Source organism: Macaca mulatta, chromosome 2, assembly GCF_049350105.2.
Source record: "Macaca mulatta isolate MMU2019108-1 chromosome 2, T2T-MMU8v2.0, whole genome shotgun sequence".
NCBI lineage: Eukaryota > Metazoa > Chordata > Mammalia > Primates > Cercopithecidae > Macaca > Macaca mulatta.
Window position 1 is genome coordinate 1,213,295 of NC_133407.1, and position 26,315 is coordinate 1,239,609.

The 26,315-nt window shown below is 44.9% G+C and overlaps 1 protein-coding gene across 26 annotated transcripts in view; it reads left to right on the plus strand.

The window, feature by feature from the left end:
* The window catches only part of RUBCN (rubicon autophagy regulator), a 61,200-nt gene that overhangs the window by 5,100 nt on the left and 29,785 nt on the right, over window positions 1-26,315 (plus strand). For 6 of the 26 annotated variants that reach the window (XR_013413444.1, XR_013413445.1, XM_077991024.1 and 3 more), the window contains exons 2-5: window positions 12,769-12,922; window positions 23,188-23,271; window positions 23,664-23,823; window positions 24,711-24,832. Coding sequence is in view for 22 of the 26 variants with exons in the window: in XM_077991024.1 (XP_077847150.1) it covers window positions 12,769-12,922; window positions 23,188-23,271; window positions 23,664-23,823; window positions 24,711-24,832 (520 nt within the window). In the remaining 4 variants the exon portion in view is untranslated. Of the gene's footprint in view, window positions 1-12,123; window positions 12,254-12,768; window positions 12,923-23,187; window positions 23,272-23,663; window positions 23,824-24,710; window positions 24,833-26,315 lie in introns of all 26 variants that reach the window. The other 20 variants (XR_013413446.1, XR_013413447.1, XM_077991025.1 and 17 more) reach the window with 5 other exon arrangements.

Consider the following 26,315-nt stretch of genomic DNA (forward strand, 5'->3'; position numbering starts at 1 on the left):
CTGATCTCTGTTAATAGCATTTTCCACTCACTCAACCAAGCCAGAGTGAAATTTCAGAGTGAAATTTGACATTTTCCTCTTCTCCATTTCCCATATCTAAGCAATCACCGGGGTCTAAAATTTTGTTCCTAATTTTTCTTTTGAAGCCTTCTTTTTCTCTCCATTTCCAAATAGAATGGTTTATAGTACTAAAAAATCTAGGGTGTACTGTTGCTTCAGAAATGCCCAAATATGGGTGTTCAAAGTCAAGAATTTGTGTCTCTGGGCTCTGCCTCCTGATGTGTTGTTTTCATTCTCAGGTAGACTCTTCTACAGGATTATCGTAGCAACTCCAAGCTTAGCAATACCAGCAACAAGAAAGATGCAGTCCCAGTAGCTCCAGCAAAGCAAAAATCCCAGGGCTGACTCTTTTTGGACTGACTTACGTTTCCGTTCTTGTGGTCAGGGTATGGGCTATTCTGCTTAGTCAGGCCTAAGTTATGTGCCCAACCCTGGATCCTAGAGCAGGGTGAGCTCTTGGAACCTCGTGGACCGAGTAAGTGGTAGAGAGGTGGTTCCTCAGCGGAAAATCAGGGTTCTCTTACCAAAATAAAGGGACAAATTCTGGGCAGATATAGTTTATTCACTGTAGACCCATATAATCTCTCCTTGGGGATTATACCTCAGTAGCTTCTTAACTAATCTTCCAACTTGAATTTAGTCCCGATTCCAGATAGCCCCACCCTGCTACTACTTTAATTTTTCAGAAACAAAATTACTGTAATATTTTACTCAGAGATGTTCAGTGATTGGCTGGGCTTGGTGGCTCATGCCTGTCATCCCAGCACTTTGGGAGACCAAGGTGGGTGGGTCATCCGAGGTCAGGAGCTGGAGACCAGCCTGGTCAACATGGCAAAATGCTGTCTCTACTAAAAATACAAAAAATTAGCCAGGTGTGGTTGTGCATGCCTGTAATCCCAGCTACTGGGGAGGCTGAGGCAGGAGAATCACTTGAACCCGGGAGGCAGAACTTGCAGTGAGCCAAGCTGGTGCCACTGCACTCCAGCCTGGGTGACAGAATGAGACTGTCTCAAAAAACAGAACAAAACAAAAGCAATGTTCAGTGGTTTTCCCATTGAAAATAGAACATTTTCTATGTCAAAACTCCTCACCCTGGTATTGAATCTTTTTTTTTGAGACGGAGTCTTGTTCTGTCGCCCAGGCTGGAGTGCAGTGGCACCACCTCGGCTCACTGCAAGCTCCGCCTCCCAGGTTCATTCTCCTGACCCCGTGATCGCCCGCCTCAGCCTCCCAAAGTGCTGGGATTAAGGCGTGAGCCACGGTGCCTGGCCTGAATCTTTATGTTAGTACTTAATGAAGTTTCCAATTACAAAATCATGGCACACTCACCCACTCTCACATCTTTCTCGCCGTTCTCATTCTTGCTTTTCTACCCTCACTGCAATACCTCCCTCTTTGCCTGAAGAGCTCCTAGTCGCCCCTTAAATGATGCTTCTTTAGAAGGCATCCCACTCTATTAGAGCACATCTCACGTCTCCCTTCACAGCATGGCTCTCTAAGTGCCCATTCCCCCATTACATCCTGAGTTCTCTGACAGATGGGACTCATAACCCCTCTTTAACCACCAGTGCCTAGCCCAGTGCCTGACACATAGCTGGTGTTCAGTGAATATTTATCTGAGGAATGAAAACATTAAGAGTGTGGTCATCCCTCTTCAGTTGGGCAGGTGCTAGTGGAACTGTTGTCATTGGAAGTGCCACTTTCTTCCCATTTCTCCTCTTCATTTTCACTTTTTCGCATTTTTTAATTTCCTGTTTTCTTTTTTTTGCATCTCCCTTTGATTATGCTAGGGGTTAACAGTTTATATAGAACTGGTAGCAAAGCAGGATGATCACGTGATTTTAAAGCAAACTAGCAATTGCTAGTTCGATTTTTAGTACAAGAATTACAGGAACGTACCCTTGAAGCTTTTGGGGAAACTGCTATTGTCAGAACCCAGGAGGGGAAGGGCGTTTCAGCTGACTGCCAGGACTCTAAGCCTGAAGCTTTTCTCAGTATTCCTCTCCCCACAGCTGTTTCGGTTTTTTAAAGGGTTCTCACATTGTTGCCCAGGCTAGACTTGAACTTTTGAGGTCAGGCAATCCTCCTGCTTCAGCCTCCTAAGGAGCTGGGACTACAGGTGTGTGCCATTGTGCCCATCTTGCCCTTTAGCTTTAAATCATCTGCCTGAAACTGAAGAGACGGAAACACTGTCTTTCCTCCTGTGCCACTACTATGAAAGTGGTGTTGTGTGCCTGCTTTACCTTGTTTGTAAAGCATTCTGCTGCCTAGACAGTACTAAGATGAGCCTGGTGAAGTCATAAGATTGTCTTTCTTATATGGCTCATGAAATCAGCCTTATGGTGCTGCAGTAAAACCTTTAAAGTTTCTTCCATTCCGTCAAGCAGATAAAAGTCATATCCAATATTTGAGGAAGCCCTTCCTAGCTTTCCTACTTCAGTGAGAGGACCAGCATCAGCAGGGCCCTGCAATCGTGCTAACCCACAGACTTCGCCTTGGTTTAAATGCAGCGGAGATACTCTTTGGACGTGGGACACTGTGACCAAACTTAATTATGTTGCAGACTGTCCAATCCTATGGAATTTTTGGCATAATTTTCTTTTTAAGCAGAATGGGTAAAAAGACTTTATTCTAGGTACCCTTCTTGATGTTGTTGGATTTATTGGATTTATGCAATGGAAGTTCACAGAGGGAAAATGACAGAGAAAAGAGAATATTATTCTGTGCTGCATGATAGTGCCTCCCCTAGATGGTCAGTTACACCCTCCTCTGTGAAGCAATTCTTGTCTCCATTGTATACTGAGGGAATTGAAGCTTCAAGAGTTTAAATGGCTTGGTCAAGAATGTGGATCTAGGCCAGGTGAGGTGGCTCACGCCTGTAATCCCAGCACTTTGAGAGGCTAAGGTGGGCAGATCACTTGAGCTCAGGAGTTCGAGACCAGCCTGGCCAATATGGTGAAACCCCATCTCTACTAAAAATACAAACATTAGCTGGGCGTGGTGTCAGGTACCTGTAATTTCAGCTACTTGGGAGGCTGAGGCAGGAGAATTGTTTGAACCCGGGAGGCGGAGGTTGCAGTGAGCTGAGATCACCAACACTGCCCTCCAGCCTGGGCGACAGAGCAAAACTCAGTTTCAAAAAAAAAAAAAAAAAAAAAAAAGAATGTTCATCTAGTTTGTGAGCAGCCAAGATTCAAATTCAAATTCAGTTTGAATGACTGTGATGTCTATTTTCTTTCTACTGGGTGACATTTTCCTCCTGCTTCTTATTAAAATACAAAAGATCTGTAATCCCAGCACTTTGGGAGGCTGAGGTGAGTGGATCATGAGGTCAGGAGTTCAAGACCAGCCTGACCAACATGGTGAAACCCTGTCTCTACTAAAGAATACAAAAATTAGCTGGGCGTGGTGGCGGGTGCCTGAAATCCCAGCTACTCAGGAGGCTGAGGCAGGAGAATTGCTTGAACCCAGGAGGCAGAGGTTGCAGTGAGCTGAGATCACGCCACTGCACTCCAGCCTGGGTGACAGAGTGAGACTCTGTCTCAAAAATAAAACAGTCTGGGCACGATGGCTCACGCCTGTAATCCCAGCACTTTGGGAGGCCGAGGTAGGCAGATCACAAGGTCAGGAGATCGAGACCATCCTGGCTAACACGGTGAAACCCCGTCTCTACTAAAAATACAAAAAATTAGCCAGATGTGGTGGCGGCACCTGTAGTCCCAGCCACTCGGGAGGCTGAGGCAGGGGAATGGCGTGAACCCAGGAGGCGGAGCTTGCAGGGAGCCAAGATTGTACCACTGCACTCCAGCCTGGGCGACAGAGCGAGACTCCATCTCAAAAAAAAAAAAAAAAAAAATATATATATATATATATATATATAAAATAAAATACAAAAGAAATAGAAAATACATAGTCCCTTTCCTTCAGGAAACAAGCTATATAATATTAAATAACAGTCTTAAAATATTTTTAGAAGGAATGGTATAGTGACATCATATGCTTTTGGAGTGCTAATAAAAGAACTATAGCGGGTCAGATTATTTAGAACGTTTTGAGAGAAAGTTGAATCAGAGCTGGACCTGAATCCCTGAATGGGGTGCGAAGAGGCGCTCCAGTTGGAGAGCTCTGCGTGAGTAAGGTCGTGGCAGTAGGAGCGAGGTCGGCACGTTTGTAATAGCGTGTGATAAGGTGCCTGTACCTAAACTGAGGAGTACCGAGCAGCAAAGTTGGTATTTAGATTGGGGCCAATGATGGAGAATTCTTCACCTTCATGCTAAGGAATTTGTTGGTGGTTCGGTTTCTGACATAAGGGATTTTTCATCCTTATGTTAAATCTACTGATTGTTGAAATTCCATACATTTGATGTTACTCATTTGATAAATGGGTGTCAAGTTACAAAGCACACCTACAGGTATTAAGATTCTCCTTTGGCCGGGTGCAGTGACTCACGTCTGTAATCCTAGCACTTTAGGAGGCCGAGCCAGATGATTGCTTGAGCCCAAGAGTTTGAGACCAGTCTCAGCAACATAGTAAGACTCCCATCTCTATAAAAAAAAAGAAAGATTCTCCTGTCAGCTGTGAAATGTGTGGGACATTCTCTCAGGTGCCCCAGAGCTGAGAGACTATATAAGAGAGTCAAGTATGTTTTTCCTATAAGCATGTTCTTTCTTTAAAGCATATTATTTATATAAAAAGCATATTCAACTACATAGCCTGCAAGTTAAATACTAGATAATTAAAAACAAAATATATAGGCAGATAAGAAGAAAAATTAAACACAAATGTGATAGGGTCCCGCTACCTCAGTGTTACCAATAATTATTTCACTTAATTATATTTTTTTCTACCTGAAGGAAGAGCACATTACTTCTTTCCAGGAAGTAATTTCTGGCATTCAAAGTCCCAGGGACGCTTGCCTGACCACAGTGTTTCAACGTAGAAGCCCTTGATACTTGAGTATTTAAAAAAATCCTCTATGGGGCTTTCCAGCTTCTTGTTTGTTCAGATTATTGATCCTTTTTTTTTGTGGGGAGGGATTTTTTAGGTTTTTTTTAATCGAGACAGGATTTTGCCATGTTGCCCAGACTGGTCTCGAACTCCTGAGCTCAAGCAGTCCACCTGCCTTAGCTTCCCAAAGTGCTGGGATTACAGGCGTAAGCTACCACACCCAGTCTACTGATCCTTTATTAATTGCTCATCTCAGGAAAGGCCTAAACAATTCCCCTCTCCTCTACAATTCCCCCATATTACCAAAGGTAACCCCTATTAACATATTATTTCTTTTCATATTTTTATGTTGAGATCATAAATCTGATTTTACATTCTGCTTTTTATACCTTAATATGCTATAATTAGCTTCAGAAACTTTTTGGTCAAAAGTTTTCATTCTTTCATGCTGTTCCATCACGTGTATATCACACCTTTCTTCCTCCACTTTGGGGATCAAATCATTACCTGACTTGGGACAACCTGACTTTCAGCTGTGATCCATGGGCCTGTCCCAGATAAAGAGCTCACTGTGGAAGGGGCATGCCAGTAAGCTGAAGCTGTTTCCTTTACCACTAAAAAGAGTATTTGGGGATTGAAGATAGGCCAATGTATATTTCTTACCTTGAATCTCACTTTGCAATTGCATAGTACTTTCACTTATTTACTATTTATCGTATATTTGATATATATCATATATAAGATATGCACATATCATATATTTTTAGTGATTATGTTTTAGTTATGTATTAGTTGTATAGTGTAATACTTTACAGAGTTTTGTACCTTTTTATTTTAATCTTGAGTGTTACTTATTATAACATGGTAAGCTTAAGACTGAGTTGGCATTTAGGAAAACTGTTTTTCCCTACATATACTTACTTGAGTCACTTAAGCGATTTCTATTCCTCTTTCAAGGAGGAATGTGGTCAAGATCCTCCCAGAAGAAGGTAGTTGGGATTTTATTCTGAGATTGGCTTTATTGTGAGTTGATGAAAATGATTTACGTAGAGATGGGTTATGCTCTCCCTTGCCACTAGGCCTGGTTCCACCCAGGCATAGGGTGAGAGGGTTAGAAAGATGTGCATTTCATTTATGGTGATTAAAGGAGAACATTCTGTATACTTGTGGAAGTGGCTCTCTACCAAGAGCTGCTTTGAACCAGTTCAATTCCAAGGTCTTGATTCTGTTCATATAAAGATTACATGTGAATACAGGGTGATACCATTCAAATAACGATTACCAAGCAGTAATAGGAAAAACTGACCTTACTTGCTGAAAACATGGTTAAAGAATAGGGAAATTATATATATATATATATATAGAGAGAGAGAGAGAGAGAGAGAGAAGGAGAGAGAGAGACGGAGTTTCACTCTTGTTGCCCAGGCTAGAGTGTAATGGCATGATCTCGGCTCACCACAACCTCTGCCTCCCGAGTTCAAGCAATTCTCCTGCCTCAGCCTCCCGAGTAGCTGGGATTACAGGCATATGCCACCACGCCTGGCTAATTTTTGTATTTTTTTAGTAGAGAACGGGGTTTCTCCATGTTGGTCAGATTGGTCTCAAACTCCCAACCTCAGGTGATCCGCCCGCCTCAGCCCCGTAAAGTGCTGGGATTACAGGCGTGAGCCACTGCGCCTGACCTGGAAAGGATATTTTATTTCTCCATTGTGATCTGTTTACTTGCATCTAAGATTCAGGCATAATGGTTTAATCAAACCATTGTGTATGAGCTTCAGTTGAATTTAGTATTTCAACTCTCTGATATTGATAATTATGTTGTTGGGTAAATGATCCTAAAAAGATGAAGACACTAAATAGATAGGCAATATAAAAATATGTAAAAATGGGACTTCAAAAATTCCAGATTTGGGGAGGAATGGAGTTAAAGTATAGGTTTTGTTTGTTTCTTTTCCTATCTTTATGATCAAACTTAAGTTGCTGTCAGTTTAAAATAACTTTTTATGGGCCTGGAATGGTGGCTCACACCTGTAATCCCAGCACTTTGGGAACCTGAGGTGGGCAGATCACTTGAGGTCAAGAGTTTGAGACTGGCCTGGCCAACATAGTGAAACCCCATCTCTACCAAAAATACAAATATTAGCTGGGTGCAGTGGCAGGGGCCTGTAACTCTAATTCCAACAACTCAGGAGGCTGAGGCATGAGAATTGGGTGAACCTGGGCGGTGAAGGTTGCAGTGAGCCGAGATTAAGCTACTGTAGTCCAGCCTGGGTGAGAGTGAGACTATGTCTCAAGAATAAAAAAATTAAAAATAAATAAAATAACTTTTTATAACTACAAAATGTGTTTTGTAAGCCTCATGCTGACTAAAAGCAAAAACCTATGACACACCAAAATTGAAAAGCAAGGACTCAAAGCACATTGCTAGAGAAAATCAACTACCACAACGGAAGTAATGGAAAGAAAGAAACTGTAAAAAACTAGAAAACAAGTAACAGACCTGACTTATTGATAATTACCTTAAATGTAAATGGGTTAAATTCTCCAAATGAAAGACAGTGACTCAGTGAATTTTTAAAAAACCATCCAAATAAGACCCAACCATATGCTGCTTCCAAGAATCTCACTTCACATGTGAGGACATACATAGACTCGACGGGAAGGGATGGAAAAAGGTACTCTATGCAAATGGAAACCAAAAGAGAGCAGGAGTAGCTTTACTTATATCAGAGAAAATAGACTTCAAATCCAAAGCTGTAAAAAGAGTCAATGTCATTGTATAATGATGAAGGGTCAATTCAACAAAAGGATATAACAGTTTGTGTGTGTGTGTGTGTGTGTGTGTGTGTATTTATGTATGTGTATGTGTGTATGTGTATGTATGTGTGTGTATGTGTCTGTGTATGTGTGTATCTCTCTGTGTGTGTGTGTGTGTGTGTGTGTGTGTGTGTGTGTATGCATGCATGCACCCAACATGGGAGCTCCTTAATATATAAAGTGAGTATTAATAGACCTAGATGGGGAGAGAAACTGATACAGTAACAGTCGAGAACTCTGATACCCGCTTTCAGCAATGGACAGATCATGCAGTCAGAAAATCAACAAAGAAACAGCAGCATTAAACTGTATCCTATAATGGACTTAACAGAGACATCTGCAGAAGGTTCTACTCGATAACTGCAGGATACACATTCTTCTGAGCAGCGCATGGAACCATCTCCAGGATATATGGTGTCATATGGTAGGCCACAAAACAGGTCTCAACAAATTTTTAAAAATTGAAATCATATCAAGTATTTATTTATTTATCTGAGATGGAGTCTCACTCTGTCGCCCAGGCTGGAGTGCAGTGGTGTAGTCCCAGCTCCACCTCCACCTCCCGGGTTCAAGTAGTTCTCCTGCCTCAGCTTCCTGTGTAGCTGGGATTACACACACACACCACCACACCTGGCTAATTTTTTTGTATTTTTAGTAGAGATGGGGTTTCGCCATGTTGACCAGGCTGGTCTTGAACTCCTGACCTCAAGTGATCCGCCCACCTCGGCCTCCCAAAGTGCTGGGATTACAGGCGTGAGCCACTGCACCCAGCCATTCAAGTATCTTTTGTGACTACAATGCAATGCAACTAGAAATCAATAAGAAGAACAACTTAGGAAACTATACAAATACTTGGAAATTACACAACATACTCCTGAACAACCAGTTGGTCAATGAAGAATTAAGAAGGAATTAGAAAATTTATTGAGACAAATGACAATGGGAACACAGCCTACCAAAACAGTGGGATACTGCAAAAGTAGTACTAAGAGGGAAGTTAATAGCAATTAACATCTACATCAAAAAAGTAGAAAGATCTCAACCTAACGTTGCACCTCAAGAAACTAGAAAACCAGGACAAACAAAACCCAGAATTAGTAGAAGGAAAGAAATAATAAAGATCAGAGCAGAAATAAATGAAATAGAGACTGAAAAAAAAAACAATATAAAAGGTTAACAAAAGAGTTGTTTTTTTCAAAAGATAAAATTAACAAACCTTTAGCTAGACCAAGGGGGAAAAAAGACTCAAAATAAATAAAATCAGAGACAAAAAGGAGACATTGCAAGTGACAGCACAGAAATACAAAGAATCACTAGAGGCTGTTATGAGCAACTCTGTGCCAAGAAATTGGAAAACCTAGAAGAAGTAAAGAAATTTCTGGACACATACAGCTTACTGATACTCAATCATGAAGAAATAGAAAACCTGGACAGACCAATAATGAGTAATGAGATTGAATCAGTAATAACTCTCCCGTGAAAGAGAAGCCCAGGGCCTGATGTCGTCACTGCTAAATTCTACCACACCTTTAAGGAAGAACTAATACCAGTTCTTCCCAATTATTCCACAAAATTGAAGGAAAGAATTCCTCCATACTTATTCTACAAGGCCAACATTATCCTGATACCAAAGCTAGAGAGGGACACGAGAGAAAAACCTGCAGGCTAGTACCTCCAATGAGTATAGATGCAGAAATCCTTCACAAAATACTAGCAAACCAAATCTAATCGCTCCACATTTAAAAAAAAAAAAAAAAATCAGAAGCTAGCCAGTGTCGGTGAGGATGGGGAGGAAAGGGAATCCTTATACGCTGCTGGTGGGAATGCAAGTTAGTACAGGCATTACGCGATGCAGTCCAGAGGTTCCCATCACACGACGCAGTTGGGAGGTTCCCATCATGCAACGCAGTTCGGAGGTTCCTCAAAAAGTTACAAATAGAACTACCATGTGATCGGGCCATCCTGATACTGAGTATATATCCAGAGGAAATGCCATCAGTGTATCAAAGCGGTATCTGCACTCCTCTATTTATTGCAGTGCTATTCATGATAGCCAAGATATGGAATCAACTTAAATGTCCATCAACAGCTGGGCACAGTGGCTCATGCCTGTAATTCCAGTACTTTGGGAGGCCGAAGTGCACAGACCTCTTGAGGCCAGGAGTCTGAGACTAGTCTGGCCATCATGGCGAAACCCCATCTAACTAAAAATACAAAAATTATCCAGACATGGTGACCTGTGCCTGTCGTCCCAGCTGCACGGGAGGCTGAGGCAGGAGAATCGCTTGAACCTGGGAGGCAGAGGTTGCAGTGAGCCAAGATCATGACACTGCACTCCAGCCTGGGCGACAGAGAGTGAGACACTGTCTTAAAAAAATGTCCATCAACAGAGTAAAGGCTGAAGATAACGGTATGTGTATACGCTGTGGAATACAATTCAGCCTTAATTCTTTCAGTTTTGGCAACATGGGTGAACCTGGAAGATGTTACAGTAAGTGCAATAAGCCAGGCACAGAAAGACAGCTGTCACATGCTATAACTCGTCTAATCTAAAAAGTTGTTCTGGAAGTAGAGAGTGGAATAGTGGTTGCCAGAGGATGAGGAGGGTAGGAGGGAGAAAGGGATGGAGAGAGAGTGGTCAACAGGTCCAAGGTGACAGGTAGGAGGACATTCTGGTGCTCTGTTGCACAGGAAGGTGGGAGAAGGGGATGGAGAGAGATTGGTCAACAGGTCCAAGGTGACAGGTAGGAGAAGAGTACGTTCTGGTGTTCTGTTGCACAGTAAGACGACAAGGGTTAACAGTGTATGGTGTATTTCAGAACAGCTGGAAGAGAGGTTTTTGAATGTTCTCATCACAGGGAAATGATAACTATTTAAAATGATGGGGCCGGGCGCGGTGGCTCAAGCCTGTAATCCCAGCACTTTGGGAGGCCAAGACGGGCGGATCACGAGGTCAGGAGATCGAGACCATCCTGGCTAACCCGGTGAAACCCCGTCTCTACTAAAAAATACAAAAAACTAGCCGGGCGAGGTGGCGGGTGCCTGTAGTCCCAGCTACTCGGGAGGCTGAGGCAGGAGAATGGCGTAAACCTGGGAGGCGGAGCTTGCAGTGAGCTGAGATCCGGCCACTGCACTCCAGCCTGGGCGACAGAGCGAGACTCCGTCTCAAAAAAAAAAAAAAAGAAAAGATGATGGATATGCTAATTTGTTGCGATCAATGCACAATGTATCCATTGTATACTATAAATATGTACAATTATGTATCAATCAAAAATTTTTTAAAAGGTGACAATACAGTAGCTATGTAAATCAAATTTTTACAAAAGTTTTCTTCTACAGGAGAAGATACCAAATATAGATTGTTTGGTATATCTTAGAATAAAAGCCACATTCTTTTGTAGCTTTGGCACCTCAGGGACACTTTATTGTGAGGAAGGGAAATTCTTCAGCTTTGTCCGGAGGAAATTATAGGTAGATCTGAGCGCTCAAAGTTTCTAAGATGTCAGTGCTGTTTGTATAATTTTGGAATCAAAGCCCTAGGATGATAGAGTACTTAATGTTTGCTTTTGGATTTATCATGATGTTCTTTTCTTTTTTTTGAGACAGAGTCTCACGCGTGTTGCCCAGGCTGGAGTGCAATGGCGCGATCTCAGCTCATTGCAACCTCCGCTTCCCAGGTCCAAGCGATTCTCCTGTCTCAGTCTCCCACGTAGCTGGGATTACAGGCATGTGCCACCACACCCGGCTAATTTTTGTATTTTTTGGTAGAGATGGGGTTTTGCCATGTTGGCCAGGCTGGTTTCGAACTCCTGACCTCGTGATCCACCCACCTCAGCCTCCCAAATTGCTGGGATTACAGGCATGAGCCGCTGCGCCCAGCCTCATGATGTCGTTTAACAGTTAACCTTGTAAGATCAGTACAGAATGAATCAGAACACAGGTATGCAGAGTCACTTCATGAGTCAGACTGATTCTGAGGCCCGTGAGACCGGATTGTAACCTGTTGGCACATGTGAAGACTGTGTCACTAAGAAATCAGAGGCTAGTTAGCTCTGAGGAAGAGGCATAGGATATGCAGAGTCACTGAGCAAAAGTTGGCAGTCGATTGGCCTCTGCAATGGCCGTTTCTTACGGTATAACCATAAATGACATTTTAGTGACCGCCTTAGTACTACAGTTTCTGTCCTTCACCATGCTGTAGTTAGCGCTTGGAAATATAGGAAATAAGTCGTTTCTGGCCTTTTTTGTTTGGCAGAAGATGTCTGGTGGATGCCTTTGTCTTTTTGTATATTGTGCAGGTACTGTCGTTGTTAAGAAATGGATCTTAGGCTGAGTGCGGTGGATCACATCTGTAATCCCAGCTCTTTGGGAGGCTGAAGTGGGAGGATCCCTTGAGACCAGGAGTTAGAGACCACCCTGGGCAACATAGTGAGACCCCATCTCTACAAAAAATTTAAAAATCTTCAGGCTGTGTTGTTGCACATCTGTAGTTCCCAGCTACTCGGGAGGTTGAGGTGGGAGGATCACCCGAACCTGGGAGGTTGAGGCTGCAGTGAGCTGTGATCGTGCCACCGCACTTCAGCCTGGGCGACGGAGTAAGTGTCTCAAAAAATAAAAATGGATGTGAACAGGTTATACGCCTGTAAAGTTAGAGTTATATGCTACTTACTTGAGGATTGGGTGAGATAGTAGATAAAAATCCCCTTACAAAACATAACATACCATTTGAATGTGAGGGTTTTTGCTTTTTGCTTTTTGTCTTTATATTAGTATCGTTCACAACTTCGATTCTCTCAGAGTTGAGTTTTACGCCCAAGTGAAAATTAATAGGGGAGAGGATGTCAGGATGTGGGGCGGGGGCTCCTCGGCTGAGGCTCTCTTTGATATGATCCAGATCAGGCACAACAAAGGTAACTAACCATTGGTAACTGATGCCCTTGCAGGAGGGAACACTGGCAGTTGCTGGGTCATTTGAAGACTACGGTGGAGGGTTTGGTATCAGCCAACAGCCCCAACGTCTGGTCTAAGTATGGTGGCTTGGAGCGGCTCTGCAGGGACATGCAGAGCATCCTCTATCACGGGCTTATCCGTGACCAGGTACGCAGAACTCCTGGGTTTGCCAGATGGGCCGACTCACTTGTTGAAAAGAAACAGTCACATTGGCAGGGAGGAGATGGAGGCTACTAGTCTGTGAAATCGTGAGGCAGCTGTGACTTAATATATTTTTTTAATATACAGAACATTTCACATCGTGTCTGATGGGCCACAGATGTTAATGGAATGAATAAATCACTGGATAGGATAGCAAATCAGCAGCAAGAGATTAGGTCAACTTAAAAGTTTCCTATTGTTGCTGTAACAAGTAACTACAAACTTAATGGCTTAAAACAACACGGCTTTCTCATCTTACAGTTCTTGAGATCGAAGTCTGAAATGAGTTTCACGGGGCTGAAACCAAGGTGTCTGCAGGGCCACATGCCCTCCGGACGCTCCGCGGAGAATCCACCCCCTTGCAGGACCGCACGCCCTCTGGATGCTCCACGGAGAATCCATTTCCTTGCCTTTTCCAGCTTCTCTAGGTTTCCTGCATTCTTTGGCTCTTGACCACTTTCTCCATCTTCAGAGCCAACAGCACCTTCAGATCTCTCTGCCCCCCCCCCCTTTTTTTTTTTTTTGAGACTGAGTCTGGCTCTGTCGCCCAGGCTGGAGTGCAGTGGCCGGATCTCAGCTCACTGCAAGCTCCGCCTCCCGGGTTCCCGCCATTCTCCTGCCTCAGCCTCCCGAGTAGCTGGGACCACAGGCGCCCGCCACCGCGCCCGGCTAGTTTTTTTGTATTTTTTTACTAGAGACGGGGTTTCACCGGGTTAGCCAGGATGGTCTCGATCTCCTGACCTCGTGATCCACCCGTCTCGGCCTCCCAAAGTGCTGGGATTACAGGCTTGAGCCACCGCGCCCGGCCCTCTCTGCCCCTTTGTTTGTTTGTTTGTGTTTTGAGACAGGGTCTCGCTCTGTCACCCAGGCTGGAGTGCAATGATGCAATCATGACTCGCTGCAGCCTCGACCTCCCGGGTTCAAGCAGTCCTCCCACCTCAGCCTCCCAAGTAGCTAGGGCTACAGGCACCCGCCACCACACCCGGCTATTTTTTGTATTTTTTGTAGAGACAGGATTTCACCATGTTGCCCAGGCCGGTATTGAATTCCTGGTCTCAAGTGGTCCTGCCTTAGCCTCCCAAAGTGCTGGGATTACAGACCTGAGCCACTGTGCCCAGCCCTCTCTGCTTTCACATCCCTTTCTCTCCTTATGGACCATTCCTCCCTCCCTCCTCTCCTTATGACCATGCCTCCCTCCCTCCTCTCCTCATGGACCGTTCCTCCCTCCCTCCTCTCCTCATGGACCGTTCCTCCCTCCCTCCTCTCCTCATGGACCGTTCCTCCCTCCCTCCTCTCCTCATGGACCGTTCCTCCCTCCCTCCTCTCCTCATGGACCGTTCCTCCCTCCCTCCTCTCCTCATGGACCGTTCCTCCCTCCCTCCTCTCCTCATGGACCGTTCCTCCCTCCCTCCTCTCCTTATGACCCGTTCCTCCCTCCCTCCTAAAAGGACTCTTACAGTGACATTGGGCCCACATAGATCATCCAGTATAATCGCCCCACCTCAAAATCCTTAATTTAATTACACCTGCAAAGTCCCTTTTGTCATGAAAGTAACATTCCCAGGCTCCAGGAATTAGAATGTAGCCGTCTTCAGGAGCAGTCTTAGCCGATCACAGCCAGGAAGCTTTTTCTTCTGAATCTTGGTTTTAAAACCATGCTGTTTTTTCCAAAGTGGGTAGGGTAAAGAAAGAAAAACAGCCAAGGCAAAAATATGTTGACTTATTTCTGACTTTCATGCATGAAATGTTTCTACAGAACGAGAACGTGGCCAGCCACAGTGGCTCACACCACCTGTAATCCCAGCACTTTGGGAGATCGAGTCAGGCACATCACTTGAGATCAGTTTAAGACCAGCCTGGCCAACGTGGTGAAACTCTGTGTCTACTAAAATTACAAAAATTAGCTGGGTGTGGTGGCTCGTGCCTGTAATCCCAGCTACTCAGGTGGCCGAGGCAGGAGAATCGCTTGAACCCGGGAGGTGGAGCCTGCAGTGAGCCAAGATCGCGCCACTGCACTTCAGCCTGGGCAACAGAGTGAGACCCTGTCTCAAAAAAAGAAAAAAAAAAAGAGAGAGGACGAGAAGGTGGAACTCCACGTGCTCGGTTACATTAAACGTACTTTCCTACGGGAATCCTTTTGCCCGGAAGCCTGTGTGTTCCAGTGATAATTAATTGCTTAGGCTTGATAAGATTGGTGTGATTAGAACCAACATCTCTTTCCTGAAACAAAATAATCAGTTCTTCCTGTGATTCTTTTTGAATTAGAATTTTCATCGTGTTCCCGAAATTTAGACTTTGTTATTACTATCTACTCCAAATTAATAATAGGAAGAAAGAATTAATGTGCTTTCTTGTTGGGATAGTGAGACTTTATCCTCAGAATATCTGCAAAAACTAGCACGCACGAAGGCAATTGGGAAAGAAGAGTCAGTAGTGACCTCACGTGACTGCAGCACGAAAGCGACTAGGGAGAAGAAGAGTCAGTAGTGACCTCACGTGACTGCAGCAGGAAAGCGACTAGGGAGAAGAAGAGTCAGTAGTGACCTCACGTGACTGCAGCACGAAAGTGACTAGGGAGAAGAAGAGTCAGTCGTGAACTCACGTGACTGCCGCACGAAAGCGACTAGGGAGAAGAAGAGTCAGTCGTGAACTCACGTGACTGCCGCACAAAGGCGACTAGGGAAAAGAAGAGTCAGTCGTGAACTCACGTGACTGCCGCACGAAAGCGACTAGGGAGAAGAAGAGTCAGTCGTGAACTCACGTGACTGCAGCACGAAAGCGACTAGGGAGAAGAAGAGTCAGTAGTGAACTCACGTGACTGCCGCACGAAGGCGACTAGGGAGAAGAAGAGTCAGTAGTGACCTCACGTGACTGCAGCACGAAAGTGACTAGGGAGAAGAAGAGTCAGTCGTGACCTCACGTGACTGCAGCACGAAAGCGACTAGGGAGAAGAAGAGTCAGTCGTGAACTCACGTGACTGCCGCACAAAGGCGACTAGGGAAAAGAAGAGTCAGTCGTGAACTCACGTGACTGCCGCACGAAAGCGACTAGGGAGAAGAAGAGTCAGTCGTGAACTCACGTGACTGCAGCACGAAAGCGACTAGGGAGAAGAAGAGTCAGTAGTGAACTCACGTGACTGCCGCACGAAAGCGACTAGGGAGAAGAAGAGTCAGTAGTGAACTCACGTGACTGCCGCACGAAGGCGACTAGGGAGAAGAAGAGTCAGTAGTGACCTCACGTGACTGCAGCACGAAAGTGACTAGGGAGAAGAAGAGTCAGTCGTGAACTCACGTGACTGCAGCACGAAAGCGACTAGGGAGAAGAAGAGTCAGTCGTGAACTCACGTGACTGCCGCACAAAGGCGACTAGGGAAAAGAAGAGTCAGTCGTGAACTCACGTGACTGCCGCACGAAAGCGACTAGGGAGAAGAAGAGTCAGTCGTGAACTCACGTGACTGCAGCACGAAAGCGACTAGGGAGAAGAAGAGTCAGTAGTGAACTCACGTGACTGCCGCACGAAAGCGACTAGGGAGAAGAAGAGTCAGTAGTGAACTCACGTGACTGCCGCACGAAAGCGACTAGGGAGAAGAAGTCAGTAGTGACCTCACGTGACTGCAGCACGAAAGTGACTAGGGAAAAGAAGAGTCAGTAGTGAACTCACGTGACTGCCGCACGAAAGCGACTAGGGAGAAGAAGAGTCAGTAGTGACCTCACGTGACTGCAGCACGAAAGTGACTAGGGAAAAGAAGAGTCAGTAGTGAACTCACGTGACTGCAGCACGAAAGCGACTAGGGAGAAGAAGAGTCAGTAGTGAACTCACGTGACTGCCGCACGAAAGCGACTAGGGAGAAGAAGTCAGTAGTGACCTCACGTGACTGCAGCACGAAAGTGACTAGGGAAAAGAAGAGTCAGTAGTGAACTCACGTGACTGCCGCACGAAAGCGACTAGGGAGAAGAAGAGTCAGTAGTGACCTCACGTGACTGCAGCACGAAAGTGACTAGGGAAAAGAAGAGTCAGTAGTGAACTCACGTGACTGCAGCACGAAAGCGACTAGGGAGAAGAGTCAGTAGTGAACTCACGTGACTGCCGCACGAAGGCGACTAGGGAAAAGAAGAGTCAGTCATGAACTCACGTGACTGCCGCACGAAAGCGACTAGGGAGAAGAAGAGTCAGTAGTGACCTCACGTGACTGCAGCACGAAAGTGACTAGGGAAAAGAAGAGTCAGTAGTGAACTCACGTGACTGCAGCACGAAAGCGACTAGGGAGAAGAGTCAGTAGTGAACTCACGTGACTGCCGCACGAAGGCAATTGGGAAAAGAAGAGTCAGTAGTGAACTCACGTGACTGCCGCACGAAAGCGACTAGGGAAAAGAAGAGTTAGTAGTGAACTCACGTGACTGCAGCACGAAAGCGACTAGGGAGAAGAGTCAGTCGTGAACTCACGTGACTGCAGCACGAAAGCGACTAGGGAAAAGAAGAGTTAGTAGTGAACTCACGTGACTGCAGCAGGAAAGCGACTAGGGAGAAGAAGAGTCAGTCGTGAACTCACGTGACTGCAGCACGAAAGCGACTAGGGAAAAGAAGAGTTAGTAGTGAACTCACGTAACTGCAGCACGAAAGCGACTAGGGAGAAGAGTCAGTCGTGAACTCACGTGACTGCAGCACGAAAGCGACTAGGGAAAAGAAGAGTTAGTAGTGAACTCACGTGACTGCAGCAGGAAAGCGACTAGGGAAAAGAAGAGTCAGTAGTGACCTCACGTTGACGGCAACAGGAGTCTTTAATAGGTAGTGTGGCTCAGGGGAGAGCCAGGCTGCCTGGATTCAGTGTTCAGCTCCTTCATGTGTTAGCTGTGTAACCTTGGGCAAAATACTTAACCTCTTCGTGCCTTAGTTTCCTCACCAGTGAAATGAGGTAGCAGCTATCTACCTCTAGGGTGGGTGTGGTATGTAAAGCGTTAAGAGAATAGGAAGAACTCTCCAAGTGTGTGCTATGATGAGAAGGATGAGGAGGACGGGCAGGGCGAGGAGGGGCAGGAGGGCAAGGAAGACGAGGAGGGCGGGGAGGACAAGGAGGACACAATGACTCATTTAATTTTCCTCCTAGCATCCTAGGACAATCCGAGAACTATTTATAAAATATTGTCATATTTAGAATACCCTTTGAGTTTTACTTTATATCAATAAAGTTTATATTTTAAAAAATTTAAGCTACAAACTATAATAGTTTGATTGTAGCTTACATTTTTAAAATATAAACTTTATTAATGTTGAGTTTCTTTTTCTTTTTTTTTTTTTCGAGATGGGGTCTCACTCTTGTTGCCTGGGCTGTGGTGCAGTGGCGCGATCTCAGCTCACCACAGCTTCTGTCTCCCGGGTTCAAGTGATTCTCCTGCCTCAGCCTCCTGAGTAGCTGGGATTACAGTCACGCACCAGCACGCCTGGCTAATTTTGTATTTTTAGTAGAGATGCGGTTTCTCCATGTTGCTCAGACTGGTCTCGAACTTCACACCTCAGGTGATCCACCTGCCTTGACTTCCCAAAGTGCTGGGATTACAGGCGTGAGCCACCACACCTGGTCGAGTTTCTTTTTCTTTATAACCTCAAAAACTCTAATCAGCTTTGAGTGTTGAAATGAGTAGAATCCAATAATACTTAAAGGTTTCTGCTTTCTCTTTGGCAGTTATTCCATTTGCAGTGTTTTAAATACATTTTGATTCCAGATAAAATTGCCATGTGAGTCATTGGGGTTTGGTATCCTCCTATTTAAAAAAAATCAGACCTCACAAATGCATGCATCATGTGTGTGCTCACTCACGTCCTCCCCTGTGAGGGCCTAGTATAACTACCTGGAACTCTAAGCTCATCTTTCTTTTTTATCAGAATTTATTCTCAGCTAGCAATCACATTGGAAAAGAGCTAATCAACTAATTGGTATTAAAGTATGTATACTTGGCTGGGCATGGTGGCTCATGCCTGTAATTCCAGCACTTTGGGAAATTGAGGCAGGAAGATCACTAGAATTTTGAGACCAGGAATACAAGATCAGCCTGGGCAACATAGCAAGATCCCCATCTCTAAAAAATTTAAAATATTAGCCAGCCATGGTGATGCATACCTGTAGACTCAGCTACTCAGGAGGCTGAGGTGGGAAAATGGCTTAAGCCTGAGAGGTTGAGGTTGCAGTGAGCTGATTGTGCCCCTGTACTCCAGCCTAGAGTGAGACCCTGTCTCAAAAAAAAAATGCAAACCCAGAACAACAAAAAGCAGCATTCTAGGACTATGGAGGCAACACTGTATCATAGACTGACAAAAGTCTTTGGAATCAGTAAGAACCTAGATCAGTAAGAACCTACTCTGGACTCACTACTCACGTCCATGGAAAATAAAGTGATGTAGTAGTTAAAATTATGGACTTTTGAATCAGACTGCTCACATTTTAACCTCAGCTTCGCCATTAACTGAGTGGTGCTGGACAAATTATATAACTCTTCCGTCTTTGTTTTCTCTTTTTTTTTGAGACGGAGTCTCGCTCTGTCGCCCAGGCTGGCGCGCAGTGGTGTGATCTGGGCTCACTGCAAGCTCCACCTCCCGGGTTCACACCATTCTCCTGCCTCAGCCTCCTGAGCAGCTGGGACAACAGGCGCCTGCCACCACACCCGGCTAATTTTTTTGTGTTTTTAGTAGAGACAGGGGTTCACCGTGTTAGCCAGGATGGCCTCTATCTCCTGACCTTGTGATCCGCCTGCCTCAGCCTCCCAAAGTGCTGGGATTACAGGCGTGAGCCACCGCGCCCAGTCTGGAATTTTTTTGAATGCAATTCTGCCGTATGCTCTTCTCTCTTACTCTGTGTATTTTCCTGAAGCAATCTCATCCACTCGCATTGCACTATCACTCACCCATTGATGACCCCCACCTCAGGCATCTCTGCTGATCCAGAGCACTAGCTGTCTCCTGTACATTACTGTCTGGCTGTCTTTCAGGCCCGAGCACAACATGACCAAAACTAAACTTATTTTCTCTCATGAGATTGACCTTCTTCTTATTGGCGGCATTGACCTACTCAGTCTCCAAGTCAGAAACTTGGGAATCATGCCAGCGTGTTTTACAGAAACTCAGTGCAAGTTTCCCAGGCTGCTGACCAAAATAGCTACCAGATTAGTGGCACTGCCACTCAGTGGGTCAGGTACTTGTGTCCTAATAGCAAATGGATTCTTTTCTTGGCCCTGTTACTAATATTAAACTGTCATCTAGAGTAATCACTTAACCATATTACAAGACAGTTTCACCATCTGTGCCTGAAAGTGAAATGCAAGTCAAATCAATGAAACTCTGAAATGAAAGCTACTTGATAAATGCAAAACCCTATTGACATATCTTGTTATAGTTATTAAAAGTGATAATATCTGGCCAGGCACAGTGGCTCACACCTGTAATCCTAGCGCTTCGGGAGACTGAGGCGGGCGGATCACCTGAGGTCAGAAGTTCAAGACCAGCCTGACCAACATGGTGAAACCCCATCTCTGCTAAAAATATAAAATTAGCCAGGCGTGGTGGTGCATGCCTATAATCCCAGCTACTTGGGAGGCTGAAGCAGGAGAATTGCTTGAACCTGGGAGGTGGAGGTTGCAGTGAGCTGAGATTGTACCATTGCACTCCAGCCTGGGTAACGAGCAAAACTCCGTCTCAAAAAAAAAAAAGAATGTGATAATATCTGTGAAAGTATCTGGTCATCAGAATGGAAAATATCAAAGCATATGATCATCTGCAAAATAGCAGGAGTATTTTTAATTTTTTCATTTGTTTTTATTTTATCTTTTCTCTTCTCTCCTTTTTTACATGCCTCCTGTCCTGAGAACCCCAGTAGGGTTAGTAATCAGAAGCAGAACAAATCAGGCAGATTTGTCGTATGTATACACACGTTTAGCAACTGCAGGCTCTAGTGGGAAGAATCAAAAACAAAAGATTTGTGCCAGTTTCCTTGCTGCTCTGTTCTGCCTTGTAAAGATCTGAGAAGTAAAGTCTGCGTCAATAACTTGTTTTTCCCTTTCATTTCCTCCCTCTGAAAGATGAGGGCTTTCAAAGGTTTCAGGCTGCGGCGTCATCGCCGAGCTATTCTGGGTGTTGTGCCCTTGTCGGGAGGAGGGGCTGATACGGTGATTCATGCTGCTCATGTCCTCTGGGCTTTCAAAAGGAAGCGTTATGGAATGTGAATTGTATTTTTAAAAATCCACTCAGGGCCAGCGGAAAGCTGTAACATCACAATCGTATTCTTAGAGGGATCTCAGTTTTCTTGACAGCTGCATCTGGGCTACCTTTTTAGTCCTTCCAGAAGGCAAGGCATATTTGATAGCCTCTTTTCTGTTGCTTAGAAATGTGGGACATGTAGCCCCTGAGATCGCTCAGCTGAACAGAAGTGAGAGGATTCCCCCTTTTGCCACCATCAAGAAGAAACTAGTTCTTGGCAACATACATGTCCAATTAAAAAAAATCAATAATAATAAAAAAGACCTTTGTGGGTTTTTTCTGAATATATAGGTGATATATTTTCTTTCTTGAAAATTCAGAAAATACCAAAAAGACCTTAGAAGAAAGTAAATATCACCCGTAATCCCAACACCAAGCGATAGTAACCACTCTAACATTGAGGTGTATTTTCTGCTTTTTTCTATGTTTTGTGTGGTTTTTTAAAAATATTAAGGTTGTACTATATATATCACTCTATAACTTTAAAAGTATTTAATTTTTGAGTGCTGTATTTTACACAGCTAGGTAATAAAAAACTATAAAACTGTATACAGTGAAAAATCTTGCTCCCTTCTGATCACATAAAAAACTACCATTTACTAGTTTCCTTACAGAGAATTTTTTTTTTTAATTAAAAAAATTTTTTTTAGAGACAGGGTCTCCCTGTGTTGCCCAGGCTGGTCTCGAGCTCCTGCCTTCAGGCAGCCTCCCACCTTGGCTCCCAGGCTGCTGGGATTACAGGCGTGAGCCACTATGCCCTGCCCTTCCAGATAATTTTTATGCTTATAAAAGCAATTATCAATTATTTTCTTTGCTGTACCTGCAACTTTTTAAACATAAATAATAGCATACTGTAGTAACTATTCTGTATCTTGCCTTTTTCACTTAATATATTTTGTAATTCATCCAAAATCGTTACATAAAGAGCTTCTTCATTCTTTCTTACAGTTGTCATTTTGTAATATTCCATTGTCTGTATGTACCGTCACTTATCTAGCCAGTCCCCTGGTGAATGGATATTTAGATTGTTTCCAGTCATTTGCTGTTAGTAACAGTGCTTGTGTATAGATGGTTTTGCCCTTTACCGTAGGATAAATTCCTAGAATTCTTAGATTAAAGAATATGTGCCTTTGAATTTTGATAGCTATTGCTAAATTGCTCTCCAGGAAGTTATGTGATATAACTTGAGGCTCGGGGTTTGAGACCAGCCTGGCCAACATGGTCTTTAGTTGAGACAGCCCATCTCTACTAAATATACAAAAATTAGCCAGGCGTGGTGTCGTGTGCCTGTAGTTCTAGCTATTTGGGAGGCTGAGGCATGAGGATCGCTTCAACCTGGGAGGTGGAGGTTGCAGTGAACTGAGATCACGCCACTGCACTCCAGCCTGGGCGACAGAGTGACTCTGTCTCAAAAAAAGAAAAAGAAAACATTATTTTTACTGTATACCTTGTATATCATACGCATATGTTACCTGTTCAAAAGAATGATTAAAATCATTTTTAACAATTATTCTTTAAAAGGGTAAACATATGTCAAGTGTATGTATTTCTTTTTTCTTTCTTTTTTTTTTTTTTCCTGAGATAGGGTCTCACTCTGTTGCCCAGGCAGGAGTGCAGTGGGACGATCATGGCTCACTGCAGCTTTGACTTCCCAGGCTCAAGTGATTCTCCCACCTCAGCCTCCTGAGTAGCTGGGACTAAGGCATGTCCCACCACTCGGAGTAAGCTTTAAATTGTTTGTAGAGATGGGCCAGTCTACCTGGACCCAAGCAGTCCTCCTGAAGTGCTGAGTTACAGGTTTGAGCCACCACCCCTGGCCTCTGTATGTATGCCTTTGATTGCTGCTGAGAACCTTTGATGAGGCAAGGGAAGGCTGTGCTCTTTTTCCTGTCTTTGAATGCCAACCCTAGAACTGGGTCTGGTCCGGAATGGTAGTGATTTGCTCATTGCATGTGTTCCCTTCACAGGCGTGCCGCCGCCAGACTGATTACTGGCAGTTCGTGAAAGACATACGGTGGCTCAGTCCCCACTCAGCCCTTCACGTGGAGAAGGTAAGAGTGAGAGCAGAGCGGCTGTGCTGGCAGAGCTGTGGGTCTTCACTCTTTGAGGCTCCGTCAGAAGAATCTTCTAGACTCTTAAGGAGGGAATACGTCAAGTTGCCTATCAACCAAGGAAAGGAAATTAATTATCCCTCTAGGGACCAACTTTATTTGCTTAAAAAAAAAAACCATGCAAACCCATTCATCCAGGCCACTTTTTCTCCTCTGGGGAAGGAATAGAAAAGTTTTGTTATTTTTAAAAAAGCCTGCATATATGGGACCCAGGGTGAAGCTTTTCAAAGCGTTTCCCTTAACTGTCTCAATTTAGTTCTCAGGTCATTAGGCCTCAATCTTGCCGTATCTACCAGGATGTATGTTTTGACTCATACCCCTTTGCTTCCCAGTTCATCTGCTTGCACGAGAACGGCCAGAGCAGTGCTGATGGTGTGAGTGAACGTGCTGTTGCCGAGTTGTGGCTGCAGCACAGCCTGCAATACCACTGCCTCTCAGCCCAGCTCCGGCCTCTGCTCGGGGATAGACAGTATATCAGAAAATTCTACACAGGTAGGTGGAGGCCACTTAGGATTGTCGTCTGTGCTTCCTCATTGTCACCCACCTCGCTATTCCTCTATCGCTCTAGTTCCAGGGCCTCCTATTTTTCTTTCTTTCTTTGAGACAGAGTTTCGCTCTGTCGCCCAGGCTAGAGTGCAGTGGCTCAATCTCAGCTCACTGCAACCTCCGCCTCCCGGGTTCAAGCAATTCTCCTGCCTCAGCCTCCCAAGTAGCTGGGATTACCGGCATGCGCCACCACGCCCAGCTCATTTTGTATTTTTAGTAGAGACAGGGTTTCTCCATGTTGGTCAGCAGGTCTTGAACTCCCGACCTCAGGTGATTCGCCCGCCTCAGCCTCCCAAAGTGCTGGGATTACAGGCGTGAGCCACCATGCCTGGCAGGGCCTCCTATTTTTCACTTGATGCCATAGGGATTCTACTCAGAAACATATCCAGACTTACCTCTTACCTCCCAAGTAAGACACAATTCAACTTTATGTTAAGGTCATCCCCTACAGCCACACAGAGACAAACCAGTAAGAATAGCCACCGTTTACCAGGAGTTTCCTGCGTGCCCATCACTGCTGTCCAGTATCTTCACTGCAGCCCTGAGAGTTGGGCATTGGTGCTACTGTTTCTAGTCCACAGGGCTCCAGAAGGTTAGGCGACTTGGCCAAAGTCACTCAGAGCCAGGATTCAAATCTGGATTTTTCTGACTTTGAAGTCTCTTGTCCCAGCCACTTTGCTATACTCCACGTTCTTTAGCCTCTTCTCTACTTTGTTTCTGATTTCCCTTCACCCTACGGTGGCGTGACTCCTCCCAGTTCATCCTTACCTCTCCCTTTCTCCTTCCTTGAGCTTCTCTCCAGACCTCCCTGTTGGGTTCTATCACTGTGGTAGCTTTTCTCTCCCCAGATGCTGCTTTCCTGCTAAGTGATGCTCACGTCACGGCCATGCTCCAGTGCCTGGAAGCAGTGGAACAGAACAACCCCCGCCTCCTGGCTCAGATAGATGCATCCATGGTAAAGGAGACAAGGAATTATCCGTGTCTGTGCTGGGTCCCTGGACCTCAGCATAATGGAACCCTCTACAGCAAACTGGTTTTTTACTTAGCCATTTTTGTGAGCTGAAAGGCTTTCATTTTTTTTTTTTTTTTTAGAGGCAGTCTCGCTCTGTCACCCAGGCTGGAGTGCAGTGGCACGATCTCGGCTCACTGCAATCTCCACCTCCTGGGTTCAGGCGATTCTCATGCCTCAGCCTCCCAAGTAGCTGGGACTACAGGCGCCTGCCACCCCCGCCCCCCACCCATTTTTTTGTATTTTTAGCAGAGACAGGGTTTCACCATGTTGGCCAGGATGGTCTCGATCTCCTGACCTCATGATCCTCCCACCTCGGCCTCCCAAAGTGCTGGGATTCCAGGCATGAGCCACCGCGCCCGGCCGGCTTTCATTTAAAATGCTTGGAGAAGGGGAGGTACCATTAAGTACTTACTGAAGTAGAAAGTCTGAGCTTAGGTCTTGTGCTTAGTAGACCTAAGCTGGGGAGTGGGAGGTCGATTTTGTTAAACCGGTGGTATCTTTTGACAGAGGATACCACGCCTTGACAGAGATCTGGGGAAAGAGGGATGGTTCTGAATTGGGCAGGGTTTAGGGTCAGACCTGGCATAGCTTAATGTTATATGGGGTCAGTTTTTTCATGTTTTTTTCTTTGATGTAAAGAAAATTTTATAGTACAAAGAAAATCTGTTGCCTAAAATTAACTTACCCCATGACTAGTACTCCAGTCAGTGCCTTAGCTAGAATGGAATCAGAGTCCCCACTTCGTAGAGAAGAGGATCCCCTATCTCTCCAGATTCTTTTAATTTTGTTTTCTGTTTTTGTTTTGGTTTGGTTTGGTTTTTGAGACAGCGTCTCACTTTGTCGCCCAGGCTAGAGTGCAGTGGCATGATCTCAGCTCACTGCAACCTCTGCCTCCCGGGTTCAAGTGTTTCTCCTGTCTCAGCCTCCCAAGTAGCTGGGATTACAGGTCTGTGCCACCACGCCCGGCTAATTTTTGTATTTTTAGTAGAGACAGGGTTTCATGATGTTGGCCAGGTTGGTCTTGAACTCCTGACGTCAAGTGATCCGCTCGCCTCGGCCTCCCAAAGTGCTGGGATTCCAGGCGTGAGGCACTGCGCCTGGCCTGATTCTTTTAGTTTTGATTGTTGGTTACTATCCATTGAATGCTTTCTATGTGCCAGGCATGGTGCTGTGTATGATACATGGATCATCTCACTGAATCTTCGTAACTCTGTGAAGTGGGCATTGATCTCATTTTATAAAGGAGGCTGCTGAGGCACAGAGTAGATACGTGGTCCAGAGTTTAGATCAAATAGCTGACAAGTGTCAGGGCCTGGATTTGAACCCTGGTCTGTCTGACTTCTGATTCCACATACATAATCTTACGTACTGTTGTGCTGCCTCTGTAATAAAGCACTCCTGGTTTAACACTTGGAAGGATTCCAGT